Below are 20,613 nucleotides of genomic sequence, written 5' to 3' on the forward strand. Positions count from 1 at the left end.
GGAAATGTCCGACCTCAGTAAATACAGTCCTCCTCCTCAGTCTCCAGAGCTATACGTGGCAGCGAGCAAGCACTTCCAGCAGGCTAAGGTGATCTTGGAGAACATCCCGAACCCAGACCCCGAGGTGAGACAGCCGCAGTGATTCCAGGGGAAAACCCTGGGAGGAAGTATCGTCCTGCTGTGTAACCATTCACTTAGAAAAGTGAGCTTTCTGGTACTAATAAATGAAGCCTGTCATGCTTTTGCCAAGAATTTCCAGTGGTTTTGCTAACCTAACCTTGTCAGACTTAAACTTACCTGATTTACAAGGTGATGTAAATATCTTTGTGTAAATTTAGAAGTCAGTGCAAAGAGAAATTAAGACTTAGAAAGAGTAGAAAATAAAGTCCAGACTGAGCCACACTTCAGTAATGTTAACATCTAAAATATTTTATTTTAATCTATAATTTACAGTGTTAAAATATATAAATCTTAAATCTGAAAGATGATCTGGTCAGTTTCCACAGGAAATAAAAATGGCCTTATTCTACTTGATCATTTGAAATAAAGGCTATTTACTGTGTTTTAAAACTTTATTTTGAGATATTCTCCTGAGCTTAGAACTTGCAAAATATTAAGTTTCAGGCTTTTGTGATTTTCATAATCTGCTATATACCTAATTATGTTGAAATGCATCTGTTCTATAAATGAGTTACCCATGTAACACACAGACCATCTGGGGGAGTTTGTCGTGGTACAACCTCTACAGAAGGGGAGTTGAGCAATGTCTGCCAAGAAGCAAATGCATAGGCATAGCAGTTCCCCTGCTTGTGATTTATCTTACTCCTGTGCACATGTGGGAAGTGAAGGGAGCAAGTGATGAACACACACACTAGAGTAGTTACGCAGCAGAATTTCTAATGGCAAAGAAATGAAGGGATTTTGGTGTCTATGAAGATACTGTTAAAGTGTGATACATGCTTCAGTGGAATGCTGTGCAGCCTTGAAAAGGACAGGGAAGACCTTTAGAGACTGTATTGGAATGTTCTTCAGAAGATAACAAGCTTACAAAGCAAGGCACTGAGCACTGTGTATAGTATGCTGCCATTTCAGTCTATAAATGTCTGTGGGAGTATTATCTGAGCAGACCATATCTCTGGAAACATAAAAACTGTCTGCTTCTTGGGAGAGGAGCTGAGTATGTTGGGGAAGAGAGATACAGGAGAGAGCTTTATTTTTCATCATATATAACTATATAATAAGAGGAAATATAAAAATTAGAGGAAGGTACCTATAATGGATGGTGTATCTCTTTTAGTGGATCTAATTCATTTATTCAACAGACAGTTGTTGAGTGCCTCCTATGTCCCCACCCCTGTTGTAGGTTCCAGTGGTGCAAAAGCCAGACTGGAATCCCTGCCCTCCTGGGGGTAGAGGAGGGTGGTGGGTTGTAGACAGTGAATAAATGATTAAGTAAAATGTATAGTGGAAGGTTATAAATACTAGAAAAAAATCAAGCTGTGAGTAGGGATAGTGACTGCCCTAGGAGGTAGGGAAAAGGAGGAGATTTAGGCATTTTTAAATTAAGGTAGCCTTTGAGCAAATCCTGGAAGAAGGGGAAAAAGCAAGTCATGTGGCCATCGGGGGATAGAACCTTCTAGGCAAAGGGATCGACATGTAAAGGTGCTGAGGCAACGAGTGCATGTGGAGTATTTGAAGAACAGCTAAGGACTGGGGGTGGCTTGAGCAGAGGAGTGACCAGATCTGATTTCTGTTCTGAAGGCTCACTGGCCACTGCACTTAAAATAGGTCGGTAGGGCCAATACGTGGAGGCAGGGCAGGGAAGCCAGTTTGCAGGCCCTGGAAGTGGTCCAATGCAAGATGATGGGTGAAGGCAGAGGTAATTGGAAGCAGTTGTATTTTCCTTGTAGTTTAAGGTCAAGCCAACAGGATTGATTGATGGATTGGATATGGGGTGAGAAAAAGAAGGGGTCAAGGATGGCATGAGGGTTTGGGGCCAGAGCACCTGGCTGGGTTGTGCCACACATGTGGAGCAGGAGCAGGTGCAAGACAGGTCTGGGGAGGAAGGGCAGGCACTGAGGACTGGATGTGCCTGCTGGATGCGCAAATGGAATGGTTACCTGGGCAGGTGGACATGTGATCTGGAGCTGAGGAGAGGCTGTTCCTGAACCATAAGACATGGGTGTTGCTGGAGAGGTCAGCAAGGAGGCGGCTGTGGGACCTTGGTCTTCACTGTGCACCTTGCTCCTCGAGAGCAGTGCAGGATTCCTTGCATTGTTATTCATGGGTTCGTCTGAGGCCTCTTAGACAAGTGGTGGTCAGAAACAGTAACCCTTAAAGGACACGTTCTACCTGCAAGGCATGGTTCTCAGCTCATAATACATATTAACTCATTTAATCCTCACAACCAATCTTTGCAGAATAAGTAAGTTAGTAACACCCCATATCTGTAAGAAGATGAACAAACTGAGGAGCAGAGAGATGAGAGAGCCTGCCATAAGTTTCATAGCTAAACTGGAATTTGAATACAGACAGTTGGTTTCAGAATCCATGTTGCAAACACCCCACTTTGCAAGCCTCATGTCCTTATATTTTAATGAAAATAAGATGCAGTACTTTCCAAGTTTTCAGAGTTGACTGAAATCGAGTTCTGTGTTACAGAAAGAAGTATATTTGCTCATGTTTTTCAACTGTAACAAAATAACACATTGTGCCAAGTTCCTATTAATATCTGTAATATAAGGACATTTTGACTACGGATGTTATGTTTGATAGCTTAATGTTGCTTACTGTTTAGGTCAGTAGAATTTTAAAGGTTGCCAAACCCAACTTTGTGGTTATGAAGTTATTGGCAGGAGGACACAAAAAGGAATCCAAGGTAAGTACACTGTTGTGATAAATGGTCTATAATTACTGTAAAGCTTTTTTTTTTCAATAAAATGCATAAATATTACCAAAAAAAGTTAAAACACTCATCAGATTGTCCTAGAAGAGGTTCAGTGGCAAAAAATAAATTAAGTGGAGCTTGCCATTTTACTTTGAAACAGACTTTCTTGATTTAAAATTCCTAAAGTCTGTCCTTCATTCCCTTCTCCCCATCCCCTGTGCAAATTACTGAGTGACTTGAGGTGAAAAGAAAATGTGTCAAAACAAAGTCAAAAGCCCTCTGCCTTCAGAAAAGCCAGTGCTTCAGTAATTACATCATTAGGTATCAGTTAATTACCAGGTATTAGAGGAAATGTATCAACATTGAACACAGAAGCTCTGTGTTGTTACTTGCATTTATTGGCTGTGACTCCTGCCTTGCTTTACTGCTGACTCTCATTTCATGGCCTAGTACTGCCATGTGGCCCTGGGACTGGAAAATTTGGCCCATGATCTTTTCCTGTAACTTAAGTCCATTTTCCTTTATTAACTATTCTCTGAAGATAGGTAACAGCCAGTAAGCATGTTTTCATTGAACCTAGAGATGAGTTAGTAATAGCTAATAAAATTTTTTTTCTTCACGTTAGTTCCTGACTTTTTGTAATTATAAACCAATTTTTTATTTAGTGTTGCCTTTTCTCAAGAAAACATGAGAAACTCAAATAAAAAGTATTTGTGTACTGTCTGAATGTTTGTACGTACATTGATTGACTTTCTGCTCTTCTATATAGGTTCCTCCTGAATTTGATTTCTCTGCTCACAAATATTTTCCTGTGGTGAAACTTGTTTGAGAGACTGAAAAGTGGACCATAAAGGGGCAGAATCTGCTGTCAGATTCTACTCTCAGGATCCATCCATCAGTCCTACCACATAACGTGAAGTGAATGGATTTCTTGGATAACAACCCATTATAAGGAATACTTTTAATTTGACAGCCTTATCTGACGTGAATGAAAACTGCTGTTTTAAAGTGGTTTATTATGTTCCATGGATGAAACTGGTCTTATTGAATGCATTGATGAATGTTATATGGTTTTATTACAGATTTAATCATAAATCATTTTTTATGAATGAGTGAAAATAGTGTTTGTAAAGGTTAATAAATTTCTTGACAAAAAATGTACTACTGGAGATAAAAACAATAGCACTTTATTGTTAAGAACTGAAGGTGTTCATGCTTAAACATTTGAGTAGTTCAAGCACAATTTATCCAAAAGAAGTTTCAAATCAAGGGATTTGCTAAACACTTGTGGTGTTCTGGCAAAATACTTTAAAAGGGATTTCTGGGGGGATCTCTAAGCTATACAGGGAGACTAAATTACATGGGGATTGTGCTATTATATGTCATGACATCTTAAATTATAAACCTATAGGAATATAGATATTTTTAGAAACATCTTTTAACTGTTACCTTTTGGTACTTTTAAAAGACGTTTGCTAGTAACATTCAAAAGGTGGAATATATAGATTGTTTAAGGCTAGGTTTAAATGTATCATATTCCTTTTTGTTTACTACTTCATACTCAGTTTAACCCATGAAACATTTGCTAATTGGGGGCCTTCTCAGCATCCTCTTTGAAAACTGACTTAAATCCACCTGGACCTACAGATAATGCCAGAGGCACCCCCACCTTCCTTTCCTGCTCATTCCTCTTCCTGTCTCTGCTCTGCTGTTCTTACAGCCACCATGGCAGCTGGTCAAGCCTATGGTTGCCTTCCCTTTTGTTCTCCGTGGGGTGAGCCACAGTGCTTAAATTGACTTTTGTGGCTTGGCCTAACATTAGCAACAATTTTATATTTGTTCTGTGCTATAAAGTGTTCTCAGTGTCAAATGTTTTAACTCTGATTTGACATCTTTTTTGCAAATGTGATACCAAAACTGTAGTTATGGAAATATTTTGAAGTACCTAACTGGACTGAATCTTGCTCATGATAGTAGAGCTGATTAGAGAGTAAGAACTTTACTGATTCCTCTCTTTTCAGGTAATGAAGTAGACTGGCTCCTTTTTCCAAGAGTCATAACATTGTATCCAGGAAGAGCCACTTGGCATCCTGGAATAGCAGAACCTGGAAGTCTTTTTTTTTTTTTAATAATTTTTTTAAAAGCCTGTACAATAGAAACTTGAGCTGTGTGGAGATAAAGAATGTACCTGTTATCTATTCAGTTAATTTGTTAAGAAGGAAAACTACTATTTCTGGCTGATAATTTATGAACGCTTCAGAAGCAAAGAAATGGTAGGAAACAGACAATAGAAGATTGAATCAAAGAAAAAGCAGGTAACACAGCAGCAACATTTGGCAAACAGCTGAGCATCTGAGGCAAGTTAAAAGAATGTGGACCAGTGCTGAGAGGACCCGCTGGCTGCTGGCCATGCTGGCTGCCAGCAGGGTGCTCTCCGTCTTGGCAGCCTGTGTCTGAAGAGGCCAGTAGTGTAAATGACGGTTACTGAGCCATGGTTCTGCCTGAATGCAGAGAGCACTTCAGCTCTTAAGAGTATGGGTCTTCCTAAGAGCAAAGAGTGTACCTAAGTTAGTGACCCATTATCAACTAAATACAAAAAGCAAATGGTTTGTTATATTGAATCATGTAGCTCTAGTTTGTGTTTTCCTGCAGGTTTCTAATCAGAAAAGTGTAAAGTTGCCTTTTGGAACCTTAAAAATATCTATTCAAGGTACTAAGAAACAATGAGAGAAAACAATCCCTTCCCTCATGAGCTTATAACTGAAGAATGCAGAGAACCAGAGCAGGTATTGATAATGAGGAAAATGCTGGCTGATGGTGTACAGCCACCTGACATAAAGATTTATGTAGCAAGCTGCCATCTCTCTGAGCCCTACAGATTAAGAAAGGTTTGGTAAAGGGTCCTCCTAGACAGGGAAACCCATACACGGGCCTGGAGGTGAGAGGCAGCTGGGTGACTAAAGCGTGGAGCAGGAAGAGGCACTGAAGAGATGGGATTGAGAGAGAAAGGGAGGCCAGTCCTCCAGAGCCCAGGAAGCAGGGGTGATGGTTCTGGACTTTGGCATGATGTTGGAAACCACTGAAGGGCTTGATGCAGCGAAACGACAGGCTTTGATCGTATCTGCTTGCTCAAGAACACTGGTTCAAAAGGGGGCAAGACTGGATGCAGGGAAGCTCATGAGGTAAGAGAAAAAGATGGTCTCAAGGTCGTGGCGGAGGGAACTGAGGACAGATAAATTAAAAGATTTAGGAGTTATGAAACTGGTAAATAAATGGTTGAGTTTATGTGGGAGTCAAGGGAGGCTCAGGTTTTATGGCCTTGGCAACTAGGTGGCTGTGTGCCATTTGCTTATATAGGCACAGTAGACGGGTGAGATTGTTTTAGACGTTCAGGTGCTTCCAGAACCTGGTGAGGATGGCTCAGTTTGGGCTGGAGCTGAAGGGGCGCTCTTGTGTGGAGATGAACCGAGGTCTGAGTGGCTGTAGAGAGGAGAATCAGCCCTGTCAGGGTTACAGTTGCTCAGGGAGCTGGCAGAGTGAGGGCCCAAGGGACAGACTTGGGGTGGCCAGGTCCTGAGTGGGCCAGTGGGCGGGGAGACAGTGGATAGGAGGCGGTGGCAGGGAAGAAGGGAACCTGAAAGGCATGCCAGGCCACCCTCTGGTGGATTTCTGTGTGTTTCACAGTTTTGTTTTCCCAAGACTGGACTTTTCTGGCTAAGACCTCATCGTAATTATTGGTGAAAGTTTAGTAGTCCTTCTGGTTGTGCGTCTGGGCACTGGAAAAAGTCTGCAAAGAAGACTTAGCAAGAAAATGAACCAACTGCAGGGCCACACACAGCAAGAAGGCCAGTATTAAAGGACTGAAATGGGTCCCTTGGACTGGGCAAACGGGCGGCTGGCAGCGAGCACAAGAGCTCTCTGTTGCGGCAGAGTGAAGGGAGGTGGGCAAACTGATGGGAGTCAGCAGGGCTCTGCAGGAACGCCTGCCCCACCTTCCCCACCTCCATCCAGAGCTGATAGGATCATGAACGCGCCCCTGCTCTCTGGCTCACGGCTCAGTGTTGGCCTGCCTGACTCCGGCCCCCACCTCTGGGCTTCTCAAACTGAAGCTGCAGCTGTCCCTGTGCCTGCCTGCCCCCCACCCAACTCCTCTGGTACTGTTCTTTATCCTTCACATTTTCACTGACCTGTGCTATCTTCGGGGGAGGCTCCTCCATTTCCTGGGCTAGGGCAAGCCCCTTAAAATAAATTTAAATGTTTGCTTTCATCTTCCCAACTATACTATAAACTTGAGGAAAGGGGTTCATCTTTCCAAAACTTGCTCACACAATTAATGAGATGTGGATTTTGTTTAATTCTTATGGCAATGAGCTATCCTAGGAAAACTGAATGGAGGAGACAGAACAAGGCCACTAGGGCAGCAGGCAGGCTGCCTAAGGGAAAGATGTGTGGTGGTGAGAACACAGGATGGCCGAAGGGCAGAGGAGTTTGGAGGTGGTGAGTTAGGAGTCTGGGGGCCTTGCCCATTTGCTTCAGCTGATGAAATTGATTTTGACAATTACTGCAAATCAATCTAAGCACATCAAATATCAAATACCTTCAAATCTAAGGAGAATAGGGAACCAGACCTGGTGCTTTTGCAGTAAGAATCCGTAAAAAAGAACTTGAGATGACGGAATGTTTTTGTGATCCTACACAGCTGCCAAAGGTGTTAAAATTTGCTTTTGCAGAGATGAACTGATGCGCCTTGAGGTAGTAAATTGTACACTATGCGTTCACTTGCACTGAACTCCTGGACTAACACTGCCTTCCACCCTGTTCCAGCTTTTGGAGGATGGTGAAAGTTCCTATGCAGTAACTTGAGTTTCCAAACTACCACAAAGATAAAGGTGCAATTCCAGTTTAAAATTGTAAGCCAAGCTTTAAGGAAAGTGTGCTTTGGAATCACAGCTATTCTAGAACTTAGCAAGTGACATACTTGAATGAGCTTATCTCAAAAGAGCAGTGCAAGGAGATGTTATGCCCGGTCCTTTGCAGGAAAAAAAACTGGCAGTTGGAGGCGGCTGCTGGTGAGTCACAGAAGTACTCTGTTAAATGGTGGAGTTATTTATTAAATGATGCTGCAGCTCTTTGGGAGGGCGAGTGAGAACATTTTGGTGAGCCTCTGTGTTTTGGATAAAGGCAGATGTTATCACTCTACAGGCCCCAGGGTGGTCATTTCACAGCAACTTCGACAGATAAATCGGTAAAAGCAAGCAAACTGCAGAAACTTAGATAAAGCCTGGCTTGCTTCTTAAGGCTAAGTGGGTTTTCATCCTGATTCCTATGTAGTTAACATTGATTCTTCAAAAAGGCATTTGTTCATCGAAATCTGTTTATAAAGGTTCTAAAAGGCAACCTTCAGTTATATGGAAAATCAGGCCATCTGGGACCCAAGTCTGGTCACTCATGATCATATACTGGAACTTAATAGTCAAATACTTCTCCAAGCACCCATCACAGTATTGGACTCTGTAGGGGTGTAAATGGTCTGTGTCACTCCACTCAGGACTTTTATTTACTATAGATGGTGTGATTTTATTCTAAATAGTAAAGATACAGCATTTGTCTCAACTGGTTAGGCCTTAGTTTATTAAAAAAAAAAAAAAAAGATATTTACATATAGTTTAAAGGTAAGAGTATTTCATGTCACTTAGCTTTCCCAGAAATGTGTTTCGCAGGCACACTGACAGGGATAAAGGCATTTTTGTTTTTGTTTCTAAAGTGCATGGGAAGATAACTACCTCGAGTATCTCCAGACTATATATGTTATCAGAATTTGATATTAAGCCACTGTCCCTTAAAAATTGGTTTACTTTAGTGTTATCCTCTGAGCTGAGAAACAGCACAGAAACATACACAATAAAGCTATTTCCCAACTTTCTGACACTAGTGAACATTTTCAAATTCTAAGCTAACCATATGAAATTGTTAGTACAACCTAGTTAACAGAACCTTATTTTAAATGTATATATTCTTCCTAAAATTCAAGTTTTAAAAGTTGTTCGGTGTCCTATAAAAACTGTCACCCATGATTTGTAATTAATAATCTCTTAGTCTCAAACATAGCGGGAGTAAACCAATCCCCTGGGTTAAAGGATGCTGAATTCACTGTTCTCTTCCACTACTTCAGGCTCTCCTTGGATAACCAGGCTGTACCAAGGAAAACAAACATCATGTTCATGATCAGACTAGTTATTTAACGACAGCATACTGACCTAACAGTTAGTGGTTTATTCTCAGATGCCATCACACAGAAGTATGTTAGGTGTAGGCAGTGATTGTATGACTCATGAAATGCGATAGCCAGGGCTGCTCAGTCTCCATCCGCAGTCCTGTCTGCAGGGACAAAGATCAAGTGACCCACCACTCCTGCCTGTGCACCATCTGAGTCAGGGAGGTGTGAAAGAGTGTATACCTGTTGAAAATTGGAATAGCTGCTGATTTAATTTTGCATGAACCCAAAAGATCAAGATTAGTTGTTTGATACCTACCTGAGGCATAGCGCACAGGCTTAAGCAGCTGTGCCATCTGTAAATCATTGTTTTGGAATAGATGCCTGTGATCCCAAGGAAAGCCAGCCAGCCGGCTGTGACAAAGCATGACTTCCTGGAGAAAGAGCTGTGAGCACATACACCTGCGTGAATGGCCTTTTGGGGTGTCTACGTGAAGATAAAATCATGGTTTTTCAGTTATCCTGACAACCCATCTCACTACATAAAAGGTGGTGTAAGGCAACCCACCCTCCTTAATCCACAGTGTAAAAGCTGATTCTTGGGGGATCCCATTGAGGATGATGGGAAAACAGAAAGCAGTTTTAAAAATTGAACCCACAAAAAGGATTTTATTTCCACAATTGTATGCACATTGATCATGAGATGAATAAAGGCTTTGCTCATTAATGGAAAAATTATAGAGAAAATCAACCCTAAGAATTAAGACAAAGGGAGGCTAGACAAGGACTTCAATGTCATAAAGCTACTTTTTTATACCTTTTTAGGTTGCCTTTTCTGGGTGAAAAGTTTAGTGATTTGGTAAAAGGATATCCTACATGAAGAACTTTTCAAGTTGATTGTAATCTGAGTGGGAACCAGGTCCTGCCTTCCGGGGCTGCCAGGGGCACAGTGAGTCCATGCCAGGTGTGAGGCCAGGGCTCCAGGCCGCCTGCCCTCTCTTTGGCCTGGGCCTCGTGTCCTCTCTGAAAGCACAGGGTTCTACCTGGTGACCTGCACTCCTGCACCTCCCATCCTGTGACGTAAGATGTATTTTAATATGCCTCACCACCCGCTTGCCCTTTATAGAGCCTCACCGCAAGTCCCTGTGACTGCCAGTCATTCAAAAGTGGCAAGAGCCTATTTACCTGAAATAGTAACCAACTCAAATCAAAGCTAATTGTCTCTATTATCAGTGGAATTATGGTTAGTCATTTTCAGATAAACATTTAACTTCTGATTTTTAAATCAGTTTTGATAATTGTTTACTACAAGTTAAATGTGAAGACTATGATAAAACCAAGGACTGCACTTCTCTTGCCTTTCTAAACTTAACCGATTTGTAACACTGTATATACATCCTTAACATCAGCTGTCTCCCCTTTTCCTCTAGTGGTGAAGCAATGGTCTGTCCACAGTAAACCCGCCCCCCCAGTGCTGTGCGGCCCTAGGTGCCAGGGTTTACCTCTGCTTTTGCCCCTTTTTATACCAAAGGTCTAACCCACTGGAGGCTTCTCTTAGTAATGTGGACTTATTACAGATCTTGTTTTGCCCATATATATTCAGCCTTACATATATTCATATATAAGTAAGCATAGATCACAAGCGTTCAAATTACAAGTCACTTAAAAGCATTTTTGTACATTAATGATGGGTTGTTATGTAAGCAATCTTTTAAAAAATTCTCGCACAAAACACCTTTATAGACTTGTGTAAAACTGTTGCTAGTGATGTCCGTGTGTAGAGCCAGTGCTCTGGGCCACTGATGGTCAGAACCAGAAGTGAACACATGAGAGCCATTTAAAACCAGTTATCATTCCATGCTGACGGGGAACAGAAGAAAGGGGCTGGAACCGCTCACTGAGCACAGCATGGGAAGGGAGCCGAGAGAGCGGAGTTCTGAAGGACACGGGGCCCCTTCATGTCATGACAGAAGAACTCTTCCTATAGGCCGTTTTTTAAACAAGGTATAATCCAGAATAAGCATCGCTGCTGTCGTCGTACTTGAACTTGTGTCCTGTTTCTGTGTTGATAGTCTCATGAAATACCTACTAGCCAACACATTTTGACATCTTGATACAAACACTTCAAAAGTGTCCCCAAAAACCGTTGCAAAAGCAATCTCATTTTCCTACCTAGAGTACATACTAAAACCACAAAAATCACCTTTAGTTGTGTTTTACTTAGTGCAGTTCACAGTATTGTCCCTCTTGAATATTTTGTAGTGATTTCTGTTCCACCCGGACATGAAGTATGTGATTCCAGTTTGATTCAGAGTGTGTGATTCCTCTTTTCATTCTGATCAAGTAAATTTATTGTGTCTATTTTCTGATTTTCAGCATTAAGAACTAAAAAGGAAAAACAATAACATAATATTCTAGTATTAAACATTCTGAGAAACCAGCTCAGCAGGTCCCATTTGACTTAAGTATCTAGAAACTGCCATAAGTGGACTGTATCTCCCACAGCAATCCTATAATGTGAAACTGCCTCCCTAATCATGGACAAGGTGGCAAAAGACACCATATGTATGGCCAACAAGGTGCCACAGGACGAAGCTGAAACTTAAAACTCCGTAACTGCTTAAAATAGCGAATAATGCCCCGTGTCCTATAAACTGACAATATGAAATTCACTCAAAAATTCTGATAAGATCACAGCCCTCACATGCTGCATGAACCCTCTGTTGGCGCAGCTCCCGCCGGAAGCACTGCCTCCTCAGAGCCACTCGCAGCTCTGGTCAGCTGCTGTTACTCCATGAAGTCCATGTGGCTTCCACCATCCCTACTTGATCCATGGACACACAAAGGACATAAAAAGACAAACCACATATGAAACCTAACAGTATCCAGATTCAAACTATTGCACATGATGATATGGTTAATATTTTTATTGATTAAATGACTCCCTTAAATTAATAGTGTCTTTGGAAGTTCTCTAATGAAGTTTGAGCTAATGCCTTTTTCCTCTCATTGCCCTGAAACAAGCAGGTTCTTAAACTGTTTCAATGATACACTCTTAAAATGACATTCATGACATTTTTTCAACTTAAATTTCTCTTTAAGGGCTGACAGAACTTCTTTTGCTTTGCCTGCCTTTGAGTGTTGTACAAAGTCAAGTCCTTAGAAGGATGCAGGGGTAGGGAATGGATGATCCCAAGGCTTCCCTGCAAAGTTGAACAGTGAGTAGGACGCTAGGCTCACTTAAAAGGATGGTGAAAGAGACACAACAGTAAACATACCAGGAAACATGTTATTCAAAAACAGGTACACAAATGAGTGGAGTCAACAATAAAAGAAAAACAGACCCTGTATTTGCTTAAAATTTTGACTGCTAATGTCTTGATCTTTGACAGTAAAAAAAAATTACCTAGTTTATGGAAATAATCTAAAAATCAAGTTAGGACTTCCATTTTTAGAAACCTCAAACAACTCTGCCAACTTTAATAACTGACATGCTAGATAAAATACAAGATTTTTACAGAATGCACTGTTGAATCAAACCCAAATTCAGGGACTTTCTACCAAATAACTGGCCAGAAAACTTTAAAAAGTCAATGTTGTAAGTGATAAACAAATGGTTCCAGGTCAAAGGACTCTAAAGAGATATGACTCTAAAGATAAATGCACTGTCTGACCCTGGATTTCCTCAACCAGAAAAGGGATATTAATTGGACAATTCACTAAATTTGAATAATGTCCATAAATAAGAGCATCTGTATCAATATTTGTTCATTTTGATCATCATACTACGGTTATATAAGATGTTAGGTATGTGGGTAAACTAGGTGAAGGATATATGGAAATTATTCTGAATGCTGTTTTTAAAATCTAAATTATTTCAAAATTAAAAGTTAAAAAGTTTTTAAATTAAACATTGAAGTGCATTGCTTGTAACAGTAAAAATGAAGGAATCTGCAAGGCCACAAATGAGGTCAAAGTAGCAACTTGTGTAGGTAGTAAGCCACAGAGCCACTTATGCCCTGAGGATTTCTGCTGAGGCCTGAGGGCTTTGGGCTTCTCCCTTCACAGCCTCAAAAGGTGCAAAGGGACAAGAGCCAAAGAAGAGGGCCCCACACAAGGTGAGGAATCAAGAAGGGGACTTCTCTATGAAGCTGAAACTCCACAGGTTCATATCCTTGGTTTAAGATAATGGGAAATAAACCTGGATGAAAATGGACAGCAAGAAAGCCCAGTGTGTGATGGACAGTGACTGCAATGGGGTATGGGGGGGGTGGGACTCGATAATAAGGGTGAATGTAGTAACCACATTGTTTTTCTTGTGAAACCTTTATAAGAGTGTATATCAACGATACCTTAATAAAATATGTCTATATAAAAGAAAGCAAGCCCAGTGTGTAGACAGAACAAGGTGAGTCTTAATCACATGACTGTGCAGGTATATAATTTGAACTCAAATTTCCTGTGTGGTCCAAGAAAAATATCTGAAGAAGAGAAGAGGTTGTGAGCTTGTAGCACCCTCCTGGAGACTGGCAGAAGCAAAGAACCCTCTAGAGCAATTCAACTGTAACTCTGTCCTCAGACCTCCCACAGAGTTCCAAGCAAAGGAGTAGCCCAAGGTTAAAAAGCACAAAACACACGAGGAAACAAAGTATGAGAATCTGCAGAAACAAAGAAAAGCACATGTTCTCTGATACTGAAATTGGAAGACATGTAATACAAAACAACTGTGTGATGTGTTTAAAGATAAAAAGTGTTTGAAAACATGAGCAAGGAATAAGGCCTATAAAGAATGGCCACGTAGAAAGTTTAAAATGAAACATTAATTTATGCTGTGTTTTTAATCTTAATGAACAGGTAAGACATAGCTTAAAGATAAGTTTGTGAACTGGAAGATACGTCTGAGGAAATTATTCTGAATACAGACCAGAGAGAAAAGGAAAATATGAAAAAGATCGTAAGAAACAAGTTGAATGAGATCTAACACACTTCTGAGTTCAAGAAGGAATCAAAATTGGAAGAAGTATCAAAGAGACCCGGGCTGAGAATTTCCAGAGGGACTAACCTTGCCAGATATCAAAACATAAGCTGTTACAACATTTGGTTCAGTGTGAATCAACAGAGAAACCAATGAAGCAGAAGCACCAAGTCCAAAAATAAGACCCAAGTATTTAGTAAGGTTAGTACTTCAAATCACTGGCTTTGGGGTGGTGTTGGGCCAACTATACAGCCCTTTGGCCAGAAAATTGGCCCCATACCTCACACCATACTCCTGAATATATCTGAAATGAATCAGACCTAATGTAAACATGAAAGCAGAGGATGATTCTGGTAAGATGGTGGCATGGTTTTTGAGTCTCTGAGTCCCTAAGAGCAACTAAATTTAAAAACTAAAAAACCATGGACATTTACAAAACTAGATGGCAGAGTTGTACAGACCCCAAAGCATGAGCGGTCAAGATAAACCACAGATAGCTGGCTGCCCCTTTGCAAGCAGCATCTGCAAAGGAAGCAGTGGGGCAATGGCGCATCTGATAGACCTGAGACCAGCAGGACCTCAAAGCACTACCACAGTACTCCAGAAAGTACCTGGGCCAATGGGCAGACTGCAGCTGGAGGCAGGAATTTCTGCGGGTCCCACAGCAGGTGACCACAAAGTGGCCACGGTAAAGGTTGAGGAGCTGGTGGGCGCTGAGCCCCGTGAACTTCTGAGACCGACCTGCCAGGCTCATTCAGGTGGAGTCCCATGGAGGAAAAAGGAAACTCAGGGACTGGAGTGTGGAGGGAAGCAGTGGCTGAGCAGGTCAGGGACAAGAGGCAAAGCAGCACAAAGGGTCAGGGAAAAAGGGGAACCCCCACTGGCCAAAGATGGGACAACCTGAACCTCAAAAAGGGTAATAAATACAACTGACATCCATTAGTATGTTTAAATCCGTAAGTTCATGTTTTTAAAATCATCATCTTCAGAGGATGACAGGGAAATAATTCATTATTGTTAAAACTGATGAATAAAGAGAAAGAATCAAGCATTATACTGCCTATGTTATGTGAACAAATACACTGAATATTTTTACAATCATTCTAACAGATGAAAGAAATGGCTGGATCAGAATGCCACCAATGAATTAGGCATTGGGCATCAAGTGCTGCTTATGTTGTAACAAGAGAGACATCTCCTGATAACAGAACACACCACACCATTTATCATCTTACCAAGGGTGTTAGCCTGAACCTGAGTCTTAACAAGCCTCTGGATATCAGGGGTTGATTTGTGGGAAACAGAAAGAAAAGAACACACCAGGCCGCACCACTGAATGTACCATGAGCATTATCCAGACAGTGGCAAACTCCAGGTCAAACAGCTTTGGGTGTTCAACATATTGCAAAGAAAACAAAGGAACCAAAAGGGTACCCGTAGACTGAGAGGGACCTGAAGACACACTGAACTTAAGAAAATGGGCAAGACTACACTGTGGTGTCCAGGATGCCCATCTGAGTGATAAGCCACAAAGAAATGCAAAAAAAATGCTTATTAGAAACATCAGGATAAGGGTTACGACCAGGAGAGGGACAATGTGGGACAGCGGCCTGGGGAAGGGCCGCTGGAGGGCAGCCTAAGCTCTAGTTCTTGACTAGGGGACAAGGTGTTTGCCTTCTCAAGACGCATTTATTTTGTGTGTTTTTGTGAATCTGTGTTTAACTTTATGATAGAACTAAAAGAAAAACTTGAAAGAATATTGAACCAGAACAAGTGCAAATTCCTTCCATCTCTAGGTGGGAAATCTTCCTAACCAGGATTCAATATCCTGAATAAAAGAAATGACAAAATTTTTTGAAACTTTGACATGGCAAAACACACATGCAAAAATACAAGACAAACTAGGAAGAAGTACTGGCAACTAACACCACAAATAAAGGGCAATGTCCCTAACATCTAAAGAGCTCTTATGAAATGAGAAAGAAAACACCAAGGACCTAACAGAAAAGCAAATTTAAAAAATGGGAGCCAGAGTCCATGGTGATGCTAAAACAAATAATGTGTGTGATGTGGGTGGGGACCGTAAAGAATGGCACCTATTAAATGTGGGTAACAGGATTAGAAAAGGCATCATTCATTATGCAAGTGTTTTCAATAGATGGTAAAGTCACTCCATTTCAAAGCACGCTGCTCCAGATGACTTCCTAGTTACAGAGAAAATGGACTTCAGCAGGGGGGCCACCTGGTGAGCACCACCTCAGCCCCACCATCCCCGGCTACTCCTTTGTACCCCCTGGTGTGAGTGGACACTGCCTGCAGCTACAAGCACCCACCTGAATCCAATTACAGGGAAACAGAGCCATCCAGAATCCAACACATCCCACTGGCCTGGACTCTTCAAAAATCCAAAATAATAATACAAAGTGCTACTATACAAAGCTGCCCAGAAGCCCTGTGCAAGTATCAGGGCTTTCTGACTGGTGTTACAGGCTGATCCAAGGGCAATATAGCCATTTTGTTGGGAAATCCCTAAATGTCACTGAAGATAAATCTTCCAGCCGCACCTGATGGCTTGAGCCGCATGGATGCATTGACTCTCTGACAGGCCTTCTCATGTAGGGCTTCTCGCCCCTTCACCCTGCCCCCCACGGCCCTTGCATTCAAAGGCTTATGAAGAAAAGAGTCTCTTTCCAACAAAAATCTCTTTCAAAACACTACCGGTATTCACTGCACAGTGAGTTGGAAAGTGAAGGATCACAAAGGGGATTGAAAGCCGACCCCCTAACCCAGTCATTACCTGGCAAGGTTCTGTCATCCGCTGTGAGAGCCACCTGCTTGTCTGTCTCAGATTCGGCCTCATTTTCATCCATGTTGTAGTCACCATCTTCCCCTAGTTTTTGCTGATTTCTCCCTGTAAAATTCACACACACACACATAAAACATGATTTCCAACATTTGTCCCCTGAGGCCAGGTCCTGGGCTTGTCCTCATCGTGGTTTAAGTACCAGATCTATTTGCTCCCTGGCAGGAACTGGCAGGGACTGGTGTGTTAAGGTTAAAGGCAGGTGCCACTGTTTTTGGAAAGAACAGGTTTCTAGTTAATGATGGCATCTCCTCAGCATGGCTCACGGCCCCAAGAAAGGAAATGGAGTGGCTACTGTGAGCCAAAGGATGCGCTTTCCTGTCATACCTACAGAACCAGGTCACTCACCACCTAGCTCTTCCCTAGAGGGAACAGCAACCACCGAAGATGATCAGGACAAAGTGCATTCAAAACATTCACAGGGTTCACTGTAAACATTTTATATATATATATATGTGGTAGGTCAACAAAATCTTTTTTTAAAAAGCATGCCTGGGAGAGCCAGTCTACTATTTCCGTGCACCCCCAGCCCAGGCCATGCACCCTGCGCTCTCTCAGGCGGTCATGGGCACCCAGCCCGAGGTGTGCTTGCTGGGCCTCAGGCTCTTCAGCTGCTGCACTCTGGGATCAGCTGCGGTCTGAAGCAGAGTGCTGCTGCATCAGCCACCCAAGTTTCCCTTTTTTACTCCCTTTTATTTAACTGAGAATTTGTGGGAACGCACTCTGCAAAAAGACAAACGAGTAAAAGTTAGATTGAAATGGGGTCAGGGTTAACTTCTGCGAATATGCATAGTCCCCAACTTCTGTTACTGGGCTGTCCCAGAGCACAGGTGTCTTCATAAGTGCTCCTACTTTGGCTGGGACAGAAATTTTCCACATCTCCAAAGGACCAAAATACATCCCAGAGTACTCCATTGAGCTCAGTTGCCCACACGTTCCTGTATCTTTTGAAAATAGAAAAAGTCAGCCGCACCAGAAAGGCAGGGTTCAGGTGTCACTTTGCGGCAGGGCTCACTAGGCATCAGATGCTGCCTTCCATCGGCTCCCTCCCACCTCCTCTCACCAGTCGGCAGCCACCACGGGCCATGCAGCCGGGGGAGATGGAGGCCAGGAGCAGGGGCATGGGCTTACTTTTCATGGATGCTAAGCACCCACCGCCAGGCAGGGCACCTGACCGGCCCACCGACCCACTGTGGGTGGTATTTCTGAGCCGCCGAGTGCTGGGATAGGCACTGCCCGGCCCTGCCCTCCTGCCTCCTCCATGAACAGAATGAGCCGCCGGCTCATGAACTGCCCTGTGCCAAACTTCAGGGGACCCTTCCCACATAAGACAAACCATGGAGAGGAGTTGATTCGAGGGCAGTCCATGGGGCCGCGCACCCACCTTCCTCGTCAGCACCCTGCCCCTCCTCCTGCCCGTCGGGGATGACGAGTTGTTCCCGCTCCAGCTCCTCCAGCTCCTGATTTTCCTGGATCGCCAACAGGGCGGCCGGCACCTGGGGGGTCTGGCCACCCTGGGCTTCCCCCACGCCTCTTCTGCCCACTAGGCTGTCATCTTCCCCAGCCTGCCGCTGGCCGGGCTCCCGCGGCAGCCCCAGGCGGTCCCTCCGCAGCTCCTCCTCGCTGATGACCTGAATCTCGTTGGTTTCCTCTGGGCACAGAATACAGTTAGCTGCGACCTCACCATCACCTCACAGAAACAAAACCAAAAACCCTGTACTGCCCAATGCCCGAGCCCTCCTGAGGACTGACGGGGTGGGCTGTGAGCTCAGCAGTGGGCTCCAGGCCTCTATGTCTGCAGTTCACCTTCAGAACCACGAGGAAGAGAAAAGTAGTTCAGAAAAAATCTGGACTAAGTTAATTGAATTGCGGCGACAACGTCCAGGTGGAGGAGCTGTGTTGCTGGGGTCCCTGACCCGCACGGGCCGAGGCAAGCACGCAGGGGCGGGGAACGCCGCTGCGCCTGACGGCCACCCACCCCCTGGGACGCGGTGGCCCTGTGGCTCCCAGGGGCAGCTGCCCAGGACTTGGGCCCCTCCCCTAAATCCCACCGTCCCACCCTCGGCCCGAATAAGGGTGCAGCCGGGCCTTCTTTACACGGCTGCCGATGAGCAAGGCGCTCGTTTCTACGAGTATGCAATGCCAGTGAGACGGGAAAGGCCCCACAGCCCTGACCACAGGCGCCCGGCCAGAGCTCCTGCCGGCCAGCAGCAGCCGGCCCTTTCCGCCGAGGGCGTGCGCGGAGTAAGGCCGGGAAGAGCCGCTGCGTTTATGTGAACAGAGCTCTGAAGAGGGCTTCGCCTTACCTGCCAAGCTTCGCTTACCTTTCTCACCTCGCCTCTTCAAATCCAAAGCTGCCTGGGAGCTGGGGGCTGGGGTCTGGGGCTCACTGTTGCTGGGCACGCCTCCTTTTGCAGGTGGCACATCTGCCTGAGGCTGGCCAATTTCCTGCAGCCTGGGCTGAGGCTCACCGAGGGCTCGTAGCTGCAACGGGAGCACAGGACGGCCAGGGCAGGGGCTCCGTGACCGTGAACCTGGCAACACCCCAGGCCATGCAACGGGCCACCATGTCCTTCTGACAAAGGAGAACACCAAGGGCCTGAGGAAGGCCCTCATTTACCCTGGCTGCAAACCAGAAGACCGAGAGCTGAGTCAAGATCTCCCGGAAAGTCCTTGCAATATTTAACAAGCAGGCAGAAGATTAACACAGAAAAGGAAGATTTGGACAAAAGCATAAACCAACCAGACCAAACAGAGGTCTACACAGCACTGACCCAACGGGAGCAAAAGACAGTCTTGTCAAGTGCTTGTGGACAAGACAGACAGATGCCAGGCCACAAGACAAGCCTCAACAAATTTACAATGATGGAAATCACACAAAGTACATCCTCGAGTCACAGTGGAATGAAATTACAAGTAACCGAAAGAAATTACATAAATTCACAAAAATGCAGAAATTAGGCAATATACTCCTGAGTAACAAATGGGTCAAAAAACCAAAAGGCAAATCGGAAAGTCCCTTGAGAAAAATTAACACAAAAATACAACATACCACACTTACGGAAGGCAGCTAAAGCAGTGCTAGAGGGAAATTTACAAGCCTATATACTCAGAAAAAGAGAGAGATCTGAAACCAGTAACCTAATCTTTCACCTTAAGATAGTGGAAGAAGAGCACACTGAATCTAATACAAGGCCACAATAAGAATTAGAGCAAGAATTAATGAAACAGAACAGAAAAACAATAGAGAAAAATCAGCAAAACCAAAATTAGTTATTTGAAAAGATCAACAAAACTGACAAGCCTTTAGCTAGGTTAACCAAGAAAAAAGAGAAGACTCAAATAACTAAAATAAAAAATGAAAGGGGACACCACCACTGATCTTACACAAATAAAACTATTACAAGGGAATACCATGAACAACTATGTACCAACAAGTTTGATGACTTAGATGAAATTAGACAAGTTTCCAGAGACATGAACTACCAAAATTGACTCAGGAGGAATAGAAATTCTGAGCAGACCTATAACAGGAGACTGAATTAGTAATCTAAAAAACTTCTCCAAAGAATCCCAGATGGCTTCACTAGTGAATTCTACCAAACATTTAAGGAAGAATCAATCCAAATCTTCACAAACTTTTCAAAAATACAAGAGGAAGGAACACTCCCCAA

General features: G+C 43.4%; 2 protein-coding genes across 5 annotated transcripts in view; one reads left to right on the forward strand and one right to left on the reverse strand.

Annotated features, from left to right (window-relative positions):
• NAA35 (N-alpha-acetyltransferase 35, NatC auxiliary subunit) overlaps positions 1–4,048 on the forward strand; it is an 84,089-nt gene extending 80,041 nt beyond the window's left edge. For 2 of the 3 annotated variants that reach the window (XM_017679248.3, XM_073228733.1), the window contains exons 21-23: positions 2–124; positions 2,798–2,878; positions 3,657–4,048. In XM_017679248.3, coding sequence (XP_017534737.2) covers positions 2–124; positions 2,798–2,878; positions 3,657–3,716 — 264 coding nt within the window. In that variant the 3' untranslated portion in view covers positions 3,717–4,048. Of the gene's footprint in view, position 1; positions 125–2,797; positions 2,879–3,656 lie in introns of those variants that run through there. The other variant, XR_012127774.1, reaches the window with a different exon arrangement.
• A 5,693-nt stretch (positions 4,049–9,741) lies between these two features.
• Positions 9,742–20,613, reverse strand: part of GOLM1 (golgi membrane protein 1) — an 88,056-nt gene continuing 77,184 nt past the window's right edge. The window contains exons 7-11 of one of the 2 annotated variants that reach the window (XR_005062726.2): positions 19,264–19,423; positions 18,324–18,590; positions 16,874–16,987; positions 11,806–11,922; positions 9,742–11,486 (exon numbers count right to left, since the gene is read on the reverse strand). Coding sequence is in view for 1 of the 2 variants with exons in the window: in XM_037023539.2 (XP_036879434.1) it covers positions 11,410–11,486; positions 16,874–16,987; positions 18,324–18,590; positions 19,264–19,423 (618 nt within the window). In the remaining variant the exon portion in view is untranslated. The remainder of the gene's footprint in view (positions 11,487–11,805; positions 11,923–16,873; positions 16,988–18,323; positions 18,591–19,263; positions 19,424–20,613) is intronic. The other variant, XM_037023539.2, reaches the window with a different exon arrangement.

This window comes from Manis javanica, chromosome 2, assembly GCF_040802235.1.
Source record: "Manis javanica isolate MJ-LG chromosome 2, MJ_LKY, whole genome shotgun sequence".
Taxonomy (NCBI): Eukaryota; Metazoa; Chordata; class Mammalia; order Pholidota; family Manidae; genus Manis; species Manis javanica.